Source organism: Danio aesculapii, chromosome 21 (genome assembly GCF_903798145.1).
Source record: "Danio aesculapii chromosome 21, fDanAes4.1, whole genome shotgun sequence".
In the NCBI taxonomy this organism is placed as follows: Eukaryota; Metazoa; Chordata; class Actinopteri; order Cypriniformes; family Danionidae; genus Danio; species Danio aesculapii.
Window position 1 is genome coordinate 18,618,347 of NC_079455.1, and position 16,191 is coordinate 18,634,537.

Sequence of the window (16,191 nt, forward strand, 5' to 3'; positions counted from 1 at the left end):
AGCACTTTTATAGCTGTTTTCGTAGTACCCTATGGCTGAATCACTGGTAATGGGTGTGTTGAACAATAGTGAAGTAGCTTCATCCGCCTCCATGAGGGTGTTGTGAGAAAGATGCGTCAAAACTAAATCTCAGACATCACCCAATGCATTTTAAGTGCCTTGAAATTGAGTTTTTTAAAAAGATATTGCTGTCCATAGACAAAAGGCACCTTAAGCACACTGACGTTCAGACGCAGACATGTCACATGGTCTAATGTGAACATGGTGGCATTAACCTTGTCGTGAACATGTGCAACGATCCAGACAATAGAGTATCTGTTTGGAATGATGTGCTCACCTCGCCGGTCAACAAGCTGTCCTCATACTGCAGCTCTAATGTGAGTGCACACACACAGGCACAGGCCACAATTGATGCTCTGTTTCCCATCAACACAGAAAGAACCGAGTGTACCTCGCTCAGAGAAATCCCCACTGTTAAACACACTCTCGCTCTCCCATCAGCTTTTTTTTTTTCTTCCCATGGACTAGCGGTCTGTTTTGTCTGTATTTTGACCAGTGCAATCCTGCATTATTTCAATCTTTTTTCTCTCTCTCGCTCAATATGTGTATATATATCAGCTGGGGATGCACTCAAAGTGAAGTTAATTTTAAACTAGCCTTTGTTTGGAATGACTGAAATTGTCCTGCATTATTTTTCACTGACATTAATGAATATTTAAGGTTGCTGGAGGCTGTTATTGTAGTGAAGTACCATGTAGGTGTGAAAACAGTATAATTATTGAAGTGTTGTTCATAGAAATATTGATCTTAGCCTCTATTCTAAATAAGGGCAGCTTTAGTGCATGGCAGCTGTCATACCCGCTTTCCCAGTAAATCCAGTGGATTCTGAAATCGTAGAATCCAATCATAAAAATTATCAAAGAAATTAGGTGTATAATATGGAATGTGACACAATTTGTTACATTTTTTATATTAATAATTCAAAGGCAATGCAGTACACTTAATTACAACTCATAGGCAGTTTTCTATTAATATTAAATGCTACAAGACTCTATTTAAAGGGATAGTTTCACCTAAAACTAAAAATTCTGTCATCATTAGCTCATATTAATTTGAAGAAAGCTGAAAAAACCGTTATCATTGACCTCCTCTATGCAAGACTATGGTTTTCAGGTTTCCACAAAATATTTGTTTGTGTTCAACTAAAGAAATAACTCAAAATGGTTAGGGAACCAGTTCATGGTGAGTAAATAGTCATTTTTGGATGAACTATCTCTTTAATAAGAAGTCTGTGTGTTCCTCTGTGAATGAATGGCACAGTTTGTCGTGCCCATAAATTAGGGTATCTGCAGGGTCTTAAAAACTATTAAAATTTCTTAATTAAAAAAAAACAAAACAAATGTTTAGGCCTTAAAGTCTTAAAATCACTGACATATTGTGTTGTAGGTCTTAAATAATTTTAAACGGGTCTTAATTTTTCTATGTCCATGTGAAGCTACCCATTGGGGCCAGCACCCACTAACATTCCATCTCAATAAACGTTTACTTTTATTAACTCTGTTACCAATATGGTTTGATAATCTTCCTTACATTAAAAAAGCCACTAGTTAACCTTGTAATGTAATTCATAATGGTCTTAAAAAGGTCTAAAGTCTTAAATTTGACTTGATGAATGCTTAGATTAAATATGTTTTATGATTTCAAATTATCTGGACTTGCTGTTTGTTTAGTAACTTATGTTTTAGCTAATAAAATGAGTCCAGAAAACTTTAAAATGGGGAAAATAGGAAATGGATCTCCCAGGACTCTGTTGACTCTTTATAATATTTTGAAGGATCATGTAAGCCTGGAGTAATGGCTGCTCAAAATTCAGCTTTGTCAACTTTTTAACTGACCCAGAAGGTTTGAATGTGGTGTAGAATGTCATCCAGAATAGTAGAAAGTCATACTTTTGTGTAGAAATGTTTGTATACACAGATGCTTCTCTCCCTTCTCATATGAAAGATGACTCCTCTTCTGACGTGCCAGATAAGATGTGCTAAATTGTCATTGGAAAATTCTCTTTAATAATAATTAATGTGCTAGTAATACCAAAAGGTTGAGTAGTGTGTGTTAGTTGCCATTCGGACACAGTTAAGATGTAATATAAACTGGATTGTTAAATATAAAGAATACTCATGCATTCATGTTTAATAGATTAACTGTAGAGGATTTTACACATTATGCTCGTCTGAGGAGGTGTGCATGTCTAAACGACATGAAATTTGTCTGTGCACTTGAACCAGACCTGAAGCATTTTATATTTATTATTTGTCAAAGTGTTTTCTGTTCTCATTTTTGGCCAAGATTTCTATTTTCTCTTTCAGTCAAAAACCAAGTCATTTTCAGCTGAAATTGTGGTGCATCCTTAATCTCCGCTCTTTTTCACAGCCTCTTCCCTTTTCTACCTCACTCTTCATCTCTGCCTCCCTCTGCATGTCTGCTTAGTGTGAGAATCAGATGGCGACTGGCGACAGTCCTATCCAATCAGAATTACCCGAACTCTGATAAGGATATTATTACAGCAGTGCTCTGCAAACCTCCCCATCTGTGCATTTAGGTTCAGCCATCATAACTGTTCCCAGGTGAAGAGCTGTGGTCTGGAATAGTCGGAAAAAACAAACACGGGCCTAAACTGTTTTTCTTTCTCTCTCTCTCCTTTTGCAGTCTCACTCGGACTCAAAGCCCGGTGGGCGCAGCACTATGCCCCACTCCACAGCAGACGAGCAGCCACACATCGGCTGCTACAGGCTCCTCAAAACCATCGGCAAAGGCAACTTCGCCAAGGTCAAACTGGCCAAACACATCCTCACCGGCAGAGAGGTGAGGACTGCATTGAGCCCTGAAGAAAAATGCTACTAATTACACTGTTTAAAAGGCATGTTGTTTATCTGCTGGGTGGAATGTGCTTGAATCATTTTTCTGATCTCCATAATGCAAAATAGAAACCAACATGCTGTTCAGTTAGCTCATGTCTGATGCCTATTAGATCTGAAAGCAACAGCAGCAGCGCCACCTGAGCCCTCTCAGGAAAAAAATAAATAAATAAAAATAACTAAAACAGGCTGCCTCTGCTGTACACTGAATGTGATGATGACATTGACCTAACTCTTGCTTTGGCTGTTGCTCAGGTTACTAAGAATGCTCTGGTTATCAGGTATCTGTCAGGTGTCAAATAAATCATGTGCACATAATTGTTTGGGGTGTAACAGTAAGTCACCTTTTCTGTACATTATTATTAGGCTCAGACCGGATCTGCGAACATTGTTTTGCTATTTCTGCAGAGAATTTTTTTTAAAAATCTGAGGATTTATGCGGAATGATTTTTGGAGTATCATAACTAAAAAGTGAATATTTGAAATAAAAAATAATAGATTTTTAACTTGTATTTAATGTTTACAGTGCAAATCCAATTAGATCCACTTATTTGGTAAACAAGGCAAGTCTCTGGAATAATATATCTACTAAAAGACAGGAAATATTACTTTACAAACTGCATTGTACATAAATCATAGTAAATTTTTTATGATTATATCATAATAATATTAGTGAAATTAATTTAAATAAATATAATAATTGAATAAATATAAATGTAAACATATTTACACAAGTAAATACATAGACTCAATGATGGGCTAAAAATCTGCAGAAATCTGCAGATTTCTGCATGCACAGATTCCATGTGGACCTAATTAATATTAAAGCCTACAGCAGATTCTAAATCTATAATATGTTAATTTCTTTTTTTTATTAACACCCTAAATGAGGAAATGAGACATGAAATAACAGGAAAAAGGGTAATGCTAAGCTTCATGAACAAATAATTATTCATGGATTGATTTCACAATTAGGGGGAAATTAAAGGAATTTGTTTGGGGGATTTGTCAATTTATTTCAATTTTATCTCTTATAAATGCATATTATTGATCTTATTATGATTTATACATAAGTGCATTTAATTTTTGTAAAAATCATTCTATCTTGTGACAGTTTATAGCCAATCAGTTTTTATCAGTTCTGAATCTCCAATCAACAAGTATTATCCTTTCATTACTTTACATTGTTAATTTTTTATTTAAACATTGTCATACAAGTTGATAAAGATTTAATTTTTCGGTTTGGCAAAAAAAATACAAAAATAAAAAAACATTTTTATAATCTAGATCAAAATTATTTAATACACTTTGAAAGAAAATAGAAATAAATAATACTAATATTAAATAATACAGCAATAACCTATTTGTCTAATCTATATACTTTCAATGCCCATCAGTTCAAGAGAAGAGTCACCATCTAGATTCTCCAAAAAATCATAGAATATTTTTCAAATAGACCAAAATATATGAATTTTCTTTTTTTAAAAATAGGTTCTTTTCTAAAGCAAGGCAAGGTTTCATTCTCTTTATCCACTGAGATACACCAGGAGTCGTTTTTTTTTCATGCAATTTAAGGTGCTTTGTTACTCTACTTCTCATCATCGAATAGATCAGCTGATTTGCTGAACATTGTGCAAAAAATGTGGTACAAATTTGAAGGGCTGGGTGATATTGCACAAAAAAAATCACCATATCATGTTTCATATCATTCGATATCGATAATTCTTAAAACCTTTTACCAATACATTTAGGAATATTAAGATTTTTTGTTATTTAAGCACTTAATTTTAATTTACCAACATTACTAAGGCAAATAGTTTTATTAGTCAAAAACAAAAATATTTAAACAAAATATCTGATCTGTTTGTAATAAAATAAACATAAGCGTTAAAGAGACTCTTAAACTGGATACATAAAATCTGTAAAGGTGTGAATAATGATACGGTAAATCTCAAACTCTATAAATTACTCTATTACAAAACAAATGATAATCAAATCTGAGCTTGGGTGACGCAGTGGTGCAGTAGGTAGTGCTGTCGCCTCACAGCAAGAAAGTTGCTGGTTCAAGCCTTGGCTGGGTCAGTTGGCATTTCTGTGTGGAGTTTGCATGTTCTCCCTGTGTTCTGCGTGGGTTTCCTCCGGGTGCTCCAGTTTCCCCCACAGTCCAAAGACATGGTACAGGTGAATTGGGTAGGCTAAATTGTCCGTAGTGTATGAGGTATGAGTGTGTATGGATGTTTCCCAGAGATGGGCTGCAGCCGGAAGGGCATTTGCTGCGTAAAACATATGATGGATAAGATGGTGGTTCATTCTGCTGTGGCATCCACAGATTAATAAAGTGACTAAGCTGAAAATAAAATAAAAAAGAATGAATGAAATCTGAGCTTTCAAGTAAAGGAACCAGCCATCATTATTCAATACATACTGAACATTAAAAATTGAGAAGTTGGATGACTATATTATTACCCCCTATGCTAAAAACTCTTCAGATGGGGACCTAGTCTCTGGGATGCACAATAAAAGAAACCAAAAAGCCACTCTGGGGACATCCTTATAGGGTTGGGCGATGTCGATCAATTTGGCATCATGCAATGTCTAATGTGAAACATCGCGATGGATGATGGCATCGTTGTGATAGGCGTCGGTTAATTAATTATTCATGAATAATTAATTAATTCATAACAAATTAATTATTTGTAGCCTACCGTTTCAACTACCTGACCCGCATGGTCTTTGTTTTACCCATAACCAAATCCTAAATAAATAAAGATAAGTGACACACAAATTACCGCCTGTCAATCACTTTTTCCGAGGGACTCTGGCATGAATAGGCAGAGTGATCTGTGTTGTTATAATGGCGTTGACAAACTTGGTTGCTAAAAAAGGTGCACAACCAACCAACAGTATCTGAGGTTTTCACTAAGATTAATTAGTACAAGCATGAAAGCGAAAGATTAAAAACTGTGTTCTGACGCTGTGACATGTTACCTGATAGACTCAAAAGACCGAAGAGTCGTTGGATAGAGACAAGATTAATTAAATATCATGTTTAACAACTATAGTGAGATGCGATCCAGCAGTACATCCTTAATAAACTGTCTGACGTGCAGTGCTCAAAGCATCCGCTAAGCTGGAGCTCAGACGAGCGCATGGCTGTGTGTGTGTGTGTGCGTGCGTTGGATGGAGGGCTGTTCAGAAATGCTAGATGAAACGCCAGTGTGAATATGAATCGTTTTTGTTCTAAAATGGCATTTTAAAACTAAGATGTATTAGTGTAAAGGGGCCTGAGTGTGTATTTTCACAAACGGGTTTGCGAAAGGGGGCGGAGGATCGCGATGCTGGCTCAGCATCGTGGCGTCTATCGGCCATCGGCGATGGACGATGGCATTGTCTATCGACCCAACCCTACATCCTCACATACTTTTTAATTTACAATCTTCTCACTGGTGCTATACGGCACTCATTGTTCGCATGTGTTGTTATTTGACCTGAAGTGGCAAGCGTGAGCGTGTGGTTTTCTTGATTATTACAATGGGCTTTGCGCTCACACTCCCCTGGCGTCTCTTGTAACTAAGCGACTATCAATCGTTTTCTCAGAGGATGACAAGTTAATGGAGAAAAGTAAAATGCACTGCAGTGTTTTGCTGCGCTGTGTTTGTTTGAGGTAATTAGTCTGCCGTTATTACGGAAATGTGTATATTTCATACTAAATGTGAAGCAGATTGGTGAGTTCTACATGCATGAATCACAGTGTGCTTGCCGAAATTGGAAAAGTTCAGATGTTTTCAACTAGGTGCGCCAGGAAAATGCATGTCATATGTGTCGCTTGCACAACATGTGCACGTTGCTGGCATTTGCGCGTCATGCAAGTCGCGCGCCTCTATTGGAAATTACAAACTACACCCTAAGCTTATTAGCATTGTTTCCAAGGTGCACGCTCGGCAGCCACATTTTAGTAAAACTATAACGCTTCATAGCAAAACTACATACCTAATCTTTTTTTTTCGATAATAACAATGGTGATCGTTCTGTAAATAACGATACCGATTTTATTGCCCAGCCCTACTAATTTGCATGTAATTTATGGGAAATTGCCAGCTGTGAATGCAAGCAAATGCCATTCAAGTTCAATTCACCCATACATGTACACTGCGTTGTAAATGAGCTGTTCTTGGGACATTTTCCAATGTAGTTTTCATTCAGTCTCTGATTGCTGCAGCGCACTTAACATTCAGCCAGGCTTGTTTTTGGATCTCTGTGCCTGCAAATATGAGACTGCCTGGTGTCTGAGACACCGATAAGACACCATGTGACTCTTGGCCAAAGAGAGGTTTAATACCGATAGAGAAAAGGGGGCGAAGGTGAAACTCTTGGTTGGTGTATGTGTGTGCGCGTTCGCCACAGGAGCAGCTCACTTTAATCTCCTCAATGCAGCGCTGTGAATTGTTTCCTGATGATGTGAGATTGTGATCAGTATGAAGGCAGAGCGAGGCTGTTGTGTGTGCCTGCCGCCTCGGGGCTTTTCCCAAGCGTTTACCCTAACCGAACTCTTCACCCTCTCCTTCAGGTGGCAGTGAAAATCATAGACAAGACTCAGCTCAACTCCTCCAGTCTTCAAAAGGTGAGCGGGACCCGTCCTCCTCTGGTTCACTGGGGTCAGATTGCAATTTCAGAAGTTATCGTTTGTTTTCTTTCAACTCTCCCACCCCGGTTAAGTTGTGTCTCTTCCTGTTGCTTCATGACTTTCAAGACGCAAAACGTTTTCTCTGTAGAGCCCACAGCAGCTAATTATAGGAAATTAGACTCAAATACTTCCTGAAATGAAGAGTCTGTTGGTTGGGGGGCCGGTGGGGAAGTTTATAACCACATCTTACTCATGTGTTCACAAGCCTGAAATATTTACTCTGTGAAGGACAAACACATCATCTGTTTGCCACACATTGACATCTTCTGTCTCCATTTTCAGCTATTTCGGGAAGTGAGGATCATGAAGCTCTTGAATCACCCAAATATCGGTGAGCTTAGCAGACAGACAAATCGCCCTTAAGTCTCTCAGCTTGAATCTCCAGGTTTCCCCTTTTTATTTGGGTTCATTAATCCTTGTCCAAATGTCAGTGTTTTTTTGTGCAACTGGATTTGGTGAGCGTGAAACCTCTTGAGAATAACTCTAATACAATATATTTTTTTAGAGTTTATCCAACAATGCTGATTTGTACATTTAAATAAAGGAAGATGTCACATTTTCACATTCTTTTCCCTCTTGTTCTCATGCAGTGAAGTTATTTGAAGTGATTGAGACTGAGAAGACCCTCTACTTGGTGATGGAATATGCCAGCGGAGGTCAGAGCTCGTCCAAACTCATTCTAACCTCCTTTTGTCCACCCCCTCCACAAGCAATAATGTTTCTTTCTCACTATGCAGGGATGTTCAGCTGTTCTGTAAACACCTCGACAGTTTACAATAAACAGGATGTGACTATAGTTCTGATCACTGTCCCTGTTAAATATCAAATTTAGCTTCTTTTTTTTTACTCAAATCAAAATGCACTGTGAAATGAAGAGCAAATATTACTGCAAATGAATGCATGAGATTCTTTAAAAGATCAATCTAAATCAAATCCATCTGGAATGTTTAACCAAAAAGTATAAGGATAGTCTTCTCAGAAATGGTCATTTACACCACACAAGCTTTTTTCAGTCTTGTGCAGAAAATGTGGTAACTAATTGTTTTGGTTCCCATTTACGTTTTTTTAGTTCCATTCATGCAATGCAAGTTATTGTGAATTGAAACCAACCTGCTTTGTTACCAACATTTCTCACAACATTCCTTTTACAGATTTAGACATGCATACAGTTTTGGAACAACATCTATAAATCCAGGGTGACTGCAGGGTCTTAAAGTCTTAAAATATCTTAAATATCAAAAACTACATTTTAGGCCTTTAAAGAGTCTTAAATTGACTGAAATATTGGGCTGCAGGTCTTAAATCATTTTAAACGGGTCATAATTTTGCTTTGTCCAAATAAAGCTACTCAATCTATCCAATGATCAGCAATACATCTCAATAAAACAGTTTTAATGTTCACAACAGCTTTTGGACGTTTTACAGCAAAATCCCCAAACAAAATTCCCTAATCAGGGAAAGGAAACTAAAAATGATTACACGATTACTCATGATAATAACGGGCCATTAGATAAAAAAATGCTTAGTGTTTAACGCTGTGTAAGTCTAAAATTTCATTCTTAAGCCCTGCTCACACTGTGAGATTTCAGCCACGATTTAGTCATCTGAGACAAGTTTGGGAAATCCTAAAAGATTCCTGAAATCTTAGGCTAAAATCTGTGATCTTTGAACGTTGGTTTGACATGGTCACAGACAGCCGCTTGGTGCCCGTTTGACAACAGCTGCGATGAGCGTCAATCCTAGAACCAATTGGAGCTCAGAATTATGTGACGCAGACCATGCGACATTTTCAAACGACTGCAGGGAAATGTCAAAACAGTTTTTTCTTCCTGGTTTTATTATTGAGACACTCCATGTGCAAAAATGCCACTACAGATTGTTTACGTTTGCTGTGAGGAATCATTTCACAGCGCAGGATAGTGAACGTGTCACGGGTGGATGACATCAAACTTTAGGGGCGTTTTCTTTTGTCTTTGGCGCATCTTCATTGTCGTTCAGTCTGACTTTATGACAGCTGAGATCAGTGTGACATGGGAGCCATGTTTGTGCAGTCTGACATGCTACAATCATTCATGATTATAAAAAAAATGCACAGTTTGAGGCGGCCTTTAATGGTCTTAAAAGGGTCTTAAAAAGTCTTAAATTTGCAGAAACCCTGAAACCAAATAAGTGATATAATACATATTTTGGGGTGGGATATCTGTAAGAATATCTAAAATTTATTCTATTTGTGTGGTTCTATTAGCTCTAAATGTTTTTGTTTTCTTTACACGAACATTGAGAGGATCTTTAGGGAACAGCTGCAAAAACATCCTGCTTCAGAGACAGCATTTCATTGGAAACTCAGAGACTCTATTTGTATGTCATGTAAATACAGTTCAGAGTCCAATACTTTGAATTTGACAACTGTAAGTTTGTTGCGTCAGTCACCTAAGGCTGTTTATTTGTTTTTCAAGTTCATAGTAAAGTACTGCTCATAGTAAAGCTTAAAGTAAAGTAATATGGGCTTGGATCATGCTAGAGCCAGACCTTTGCTTACTTTTCTTAGTTTGTGCAGCTGTTTCTTTTCTAACCGTGACTTGTTCCTCATCTTGGTTTGCAGGTGAGGTGTTTGATTACCTCGTAGCCCACGGCAGAATGAAAGAGAAAGAGGCCCGAGCCAAATTCAGACAGGTGAGATGCTGTGCATTTGGATTTTTATTCGCTCGCTTGTGCATATTTGATATTACTGTTGCATGAGAACAAAGCACCATAAGGCACTATAAACACATCAGCGGTCTAGTTTTAATATTTAATGCTGATATAGTGGATGTATATGCATGGTATAGTTGGTCTGATCACAGCTAAATGTAGTTCAAACAAGATGTAATAGTCTGAGAGTTCATACTTCTTTTTCAACCAATAACTTAGTCATGCCAATAAGTTGTAATCGTTTGGGTTTTGTTTTGGCAAATTGAGTGCTAATGAGAGACTGATGTTTTAAAGGCACATAAAACAATGTTGGACGATATTAAAGGACAACTTTTTGTTGAAAAAGTTATTTCGGTTAAACAGCTTAGTTGAAAAACCTTTTACAAACTGCTCATTCATTGTATGCAAGAAAAATTGGTCTGCATTGGTATAGCGAACAGGTTACACATTGAGGTTACTGATTTAAAATGTAGCCTATTGATTTCTTCATATAAAGCAGTGATTCTTAACCTGGGGGGTTGAGAATTATTTCAAGGGCTCGCGAGAGTGCTTTAAAAATTGTGCAATGTTCAGTGATTTTAATATATATTTTTCAGTATTACAAGTAACAGCTAATATTTTCTGATTTTTTTAAAAAATATATTACTGATGAATTCATAAAGTATTTAGGACACATTCAGGCAGAATGCATCTTTGCACTTGAAACGCAGTACTCAGGAACAGTTTAAAACTGTTGTCATGTCAACTTGTTGCAGTAAACAAAGCCCACAACGTTTGCCCCGCTCTTCTTATTGGCCCACTGCTCTAGAACTGAACGCGAATGGATTGGTTAAAATCAGTTGTCAATCACTCAGTCAACGCCTCCTGCCTTCAGATGATAGGAACTACAACCGCAAAAATGTAAAGCACAGAAGATGCAAATGAAAACAACTCTGACAGATTAAGTTTTAGAAACCACCTAAAGCTACAAATAATGGCACATCTGATTACTGATCATGTGCTGAATGTTAATCCACCATCTACACTTATTGAAGAGTGGATAAAAGACTTCCATTGGCTTCAAGTCCGCTATGAAAATAACTAAAGCATTCACTGTAAAGTCTGTGGGACGGAAATTTCAGGTAACTGTTTGCCACATCTACACATTTTAAGCACAAGAGGTTCTGTTTAATCCTTCATTTAATTGCCAGATGCTGTCAGCCTTGAAAGTGGCAGTTATAGATAAATTTTAATACCACGTACACCATCGCAAAACGGCTTGCACTGACTAAGATTAAACTAATATTGCAGCTCATGAAAAGAGCGGTATTGCTATTAAAATTACGTATGCAAATAATAAGGTATATGTCAAAAGCATCTGTGCAATATCAGACACCACCCGTGAGAACAGCACACTATCGTTAACAGATTCATTCATGTCAAGCTGTGCGTGCAGGGCCGGTGAGCGGTCCGTGTATCTTTTGGTCACTCAATTATGTTATAAAAATGTATTTTCTTGTGGTAACAGGATTTCGTTAAGACATAGTTTCCTCATGCATGCATATATTTTTTGCTTGTTAGTTTTGATTATTGATTTCAAATGCAATAAATCTGTTTATAAAACTTGTAGTAACGGTGCGACAAAATTTTGGCTGGTGCGTCTACATTTAAAAAGTTAGGAGCACCAGTGCTACCAAGCCAAAATGTTAATTTCGAGCCCTGTAATGTATAGTAAATATAGTTAAAATATTGGGAACAGCTTAAAGTTACTTTTATTGTTTGTCTATGCTTTGGTATTAGGGGGTCACGAGTTCTTGACGATCTTACATTGGGGGTCGCTGGCTTAAAAGTTTGAGAATCACTGATATGAAGGAACACTTCTTTCCAGTCCTATAATGGCCTATTTCCACTGAGAGGTACAGTACGGTATGGGTCGATACGGGTCACCTTTATCAGGCTTGTTTTTACTGCCAAAGGGTACCCTTTTAGTGGGTGTGGTGTATGACAGAAAGTTTCAGACAATGTCATTTTTACTTGAAGAAATGTCACAGTAAAGCCGTACGGGTCGTTCACATATCATATAAGAAGCACTTCTCACAAAACAGATGCTTTATACACATAAATGCATATATATTTTATATATAACAAGCTGTCTGTATAAACACACACACACATAGACACACAGCCCACAGCACCACGCTCTCTCTCATTCACACACATACATACACACACATAGACAGCACCAAGCCAACGATGCACATCATCACGCTCTCTTTCTTAGGGATGACCCGCATGTGAACGCACCCATCCATAATATAAAACCACAGAAAATCTCTGGTAATAACTCGATATGAAATGTATTTTATAACCTCTCATCTGTGTCTTTAATCTTCAGCAGCACATGTAACTCTGTCAGAGAGTAATTCCATCATTCTGAGTTCATAATAGTCCAAAAGGCTATGATAATAGTTAAACATGGCAGTTTGTTAATGTTTTATCTTGCAGAAAGCATCTTCTGCTGCAGTTTTTTTCCGGCTTCTCCTTTGTTTTTTCGCACTTCACTCTCGCGTATGTCCCTTTCTAAAAGAATCGGATGTCAGAAACGCTTCAATAATCACCTTAATAATATGAGCTTAAGAAGTTTATTTGAAATATAGATGTGCGGCGAGCTCTCTGGAGATCGTGAAACCGCTCGCAACAACAGAACACGGCATATTTTGTTCTTTTTGGCTTTGTGGCTGTTCATCAGGATGACGACAAGGTTTGTTTGAGCTCGGGTTGACCATAGCTTGTTATTATATGTATATAGTATTACGATGTAATGTCACGGCTGTGTTTTTAAAAATGCTGCTTCCTTTGTTTTCATTCTCCTGCTTCTGTGAGTGACGTATCTCTGTAAACCAATAGCATTTAGCTGCGTGTCTAGCTTCGCCTTTTGGTACCCTTTTTACCGTGGCAGTTACCCTTTGCAAGTGGTGACCAAAAAGTAGTATGGTGCGGTTTTCTTTTAGGTAGCCTTTAACAGTGGAAACGACCATAAATGTGCAACGAACCATACCATACTGTACCACTCAGTGGAAATGGCCCATAATTCCCTTGTCTCTATTTCCAATTCAAAGCTCTGCATTTAAATGGCACCAAAATCTGCTGGTACGGTAGGTTACACTGGATTTCAGTATCAAACTCTAGCTTGAGCTATTCGCTTTAGAAGTCCGCTTGTGTGCAGTAATCCTTTGTCTGTGCTTGTGTGTTCAGATTGTATCAGCCGTGCAGTACTGTCACCAGAAGTGCATTGTTCACAGAGACCTCAAGGTACACGTGATATATTTTTCACCTTTCAGAGTCTTCTGTGCTAATTTGTTATTTGATTTCACCCCTAAGTACATAATCACTAAAAATCCTCTCTCGCTCACAGGCAGAGAACCTGCTTCTGGATGCAGACATGAACATCAAAATTGCAGACTTTGGCTTTAGTAATGAGTTCACACTGGGCAACAAGCTGGATACTTTTTGCGGCAGTCCTCCTTATGCTGCCCCCGAGCTCTTTCAGGGGAAGAAGTACGACGGGCCGGAGGTGGACGTCTGGAGCCTTGGGGTCATACTGTACACACTGGTCAGTGGTTCTTTGCCGTTCGATGGACAGAACCTAAAGGTGAGCACAGAGAAATGGGAGTGTATGTCAGTATTTTTGAATTTTTTATTGATTTATTTTGACATTGACATCACAATTACACTGGACAACTAAATGCATTTATTTTAAGGGTTTTAGCACATGTCCACGGGAGGCTTGATATAAAATGAAAATAAAATAGATCCATATACACAACATTCTAATTACCTAAAATTGCATAAAAAGGCGGCAGGATCAAACAAACTAATAGTAGGCTCTTTGTGTAAACACTGCTGTTTTATTTTTAACCACTTTTTAAGTACACTACTAAAAATATTTATATTACTTTCTAATTTTAGGCTAACAGGTAAATCATTCCACAATTTGGTTTCCTTAACAGAGAAAACAGATTGACCAAAAGAAGTCTTACACTTTAGTATAGGGCTGTCACAATTAGCAATTGCTTGTGTGACGCTGTGAGAGGTTTGATGCCTACTGATTGGATCAGAAAACAGCATTGGAACATCATTTAAACATTTAAAAAACAAATTAAGATAATGAAATTTATTAAAACAATCAAAACTAAAATGGTTATGTTTACATAAAACCTCACAATGATACCATCGCATAGGCTTTAAGTCCATATTTTTAACTGCTTGTTTATATGTCGAATCAATAGGCTTCAATGTTGTTAAAGAGGCTTGTGACCATGATGTAATGCAATATGACTAGTGTGAGAATATCATTGTGTGCATGTGTAATCTTGCAGTTTGATATGTTAAATATCTTCTTCTAATAAAATGAAACAATTCAGCAATGAGTGATTGTGTTGGGGTCATCTTAGGAACTTCGAGAACGGGTTTTGAGGGGCAAGTACAGGATTCCCTTCTATATGTCGACCGACTGTGAGAACTTACTGAAGAAATTCCTCGTTCTCAACCCATTCAAGCGAGGGAGCCTTGAGGTTTGTTTATGAGTAAATACTTAATGCAAGCTTGTGTTTTGAGGTTTGGTGTAGAGTCTATTTGTGTTGAGTTTGGACTACAATCAGCCAATTCTCACCAAGAACATAATGGTTTTCCTTGGATTTTCATCACTTTTAGTTTGAGGTCTTGCTCATGGACTAAATATTAGATACACAAGGCACCAAAAATTTAAAGCATTTGTTTCAAAGTCATCCTACTAATGGTTGATTTTTGCAGGATTTCAGCGACAAATGATGCATTATTTAAAATAGCTTGCCTGGAAACAAAGCAGAAGTACAATGAAACTGCTATCATGTTTGCAAACATGGTGCAGCCCGACAGAATTTACTTCCAACACTGCCCCAGTTACCTGTAGGTTTCAAACAAGCCTAAAGGACGCAGGTAGTTTGATTAGGTGTGTTTAATTAGTGTCAAAGCTAAACTGTGCAGTGCTGCGGCTCTCCAGGAACTGAGTTTGACACCTGTGGCTTATAAATAAATAACGTGAACTAAATAACCTGTTTCAAAAGTATGACACTTTTGTTTGCTAGTATATACACTTAAAAGCTAAGTTCACTCCCACAACAAAAATGTAAAGATCATTTAATCACTTCCTTGTCATCCAAGACTTAAGTTTTTCTTTAAGTCATAAAGAAATTATGGTTTTTGACCAAAATATTCCAGTATTCTTCTCTATATAGTGGAATTCAATTGGGCTCCTTCCAAAATGCAGTTTATAAGGGTTTCGCAAAGCAAAATGATCAGTCATGTTCTAAAGAAATTTACAGTTTGTTTATTGCCAGTTGCTATGTTGTAGTCCAGCACTGCCTTACTGTGTGCGGGCATTGCTGGTGTCCCCTCTGGGTTTCTGCCAGATCTGCATCTTGGTCTTTCAAATCTGTACAAGCTGAAATGACAGGATTTTATACATCCCATATATGTTACATTGAGAGATTGGTTGATAACACCTTGACTTACTAAACCGAACAAACACCACAGACTTGCGCAGACTGTAATTTGAAATGGTCTGTTATTGTGCGTTGAAAACAACTTATGAATACAATGGTGGTTCCGCATATGTGACCAAAGGTGTTTCCGCGTAATTCATGTATTATTCATGCTTAGTATTGGATCCCAGAGCTTATGCGAGATGAGAGTTTGTGATTAAAAGGTATATTTGTTTATTTTTTTTCAAGAAAAAACAAGAAAACTATTGATCGTTTCACTAGGTGATGTACTTATTACTCAGCTTGAATTATTTAGATCCTTTTGAAGGCATATTTAATATACATTTTGGAAGTTCAAACTAGGCATCTCTAAGTCAAAAATGAAGTGAAAATTCCTGAG

The 16,191-nt window shown here is 37.4% G+C and overlaps 1 protein-coding gene across 11 annotated transcripts in view; it reads left to right on the forward strand.

Moving 5' to 3' along the window:
* mark2a (MAP/microtubule affinity-regulating kinase 2a) overlaps window positions 1–16,191 on the forward strand; it is a 57,763-nt gene that overhangs the window by 19,334 nt on the left and 22,238 nt on the right. For all 11 annotated transcript variants that reach the window (XM_056446197.1, XM_056446199.1, XM_056446200.1 and 8 more), the window contains exons 2-9: window positions 2,707–2,862; window positions 7,483–7,536; window positions 7,882–7,930; window positions 8,190–8,255; window positions 10,202–10,272; window positions 13,525–13,581; window positions 13,685–13,921; window positions 14,724–14,843. In XM_056446197.1, the coding sequence (XP_056302172.1) occupies window positions 2,707–2,862; window positions 7,483–7,536; window positions 7,882–7,930; window positions 8,190–8,255; window positions 10,202–10,272; window positions 13,525–13,581; window positions 13,685–13,921; window positions 14,724–14,843 (810 nt within the window). The remainder of the gene's footprint in view (window positions 1–2,706; window positions 2,863–7,482; window positions 7,537–7,881; window positions 7,931–8,189; window positions 8,256–10,201; window positions 10,273–13,524; window positions 13,582–13,684; window positions 13,922–14,723; window positions 14,844–16,191) is intronic.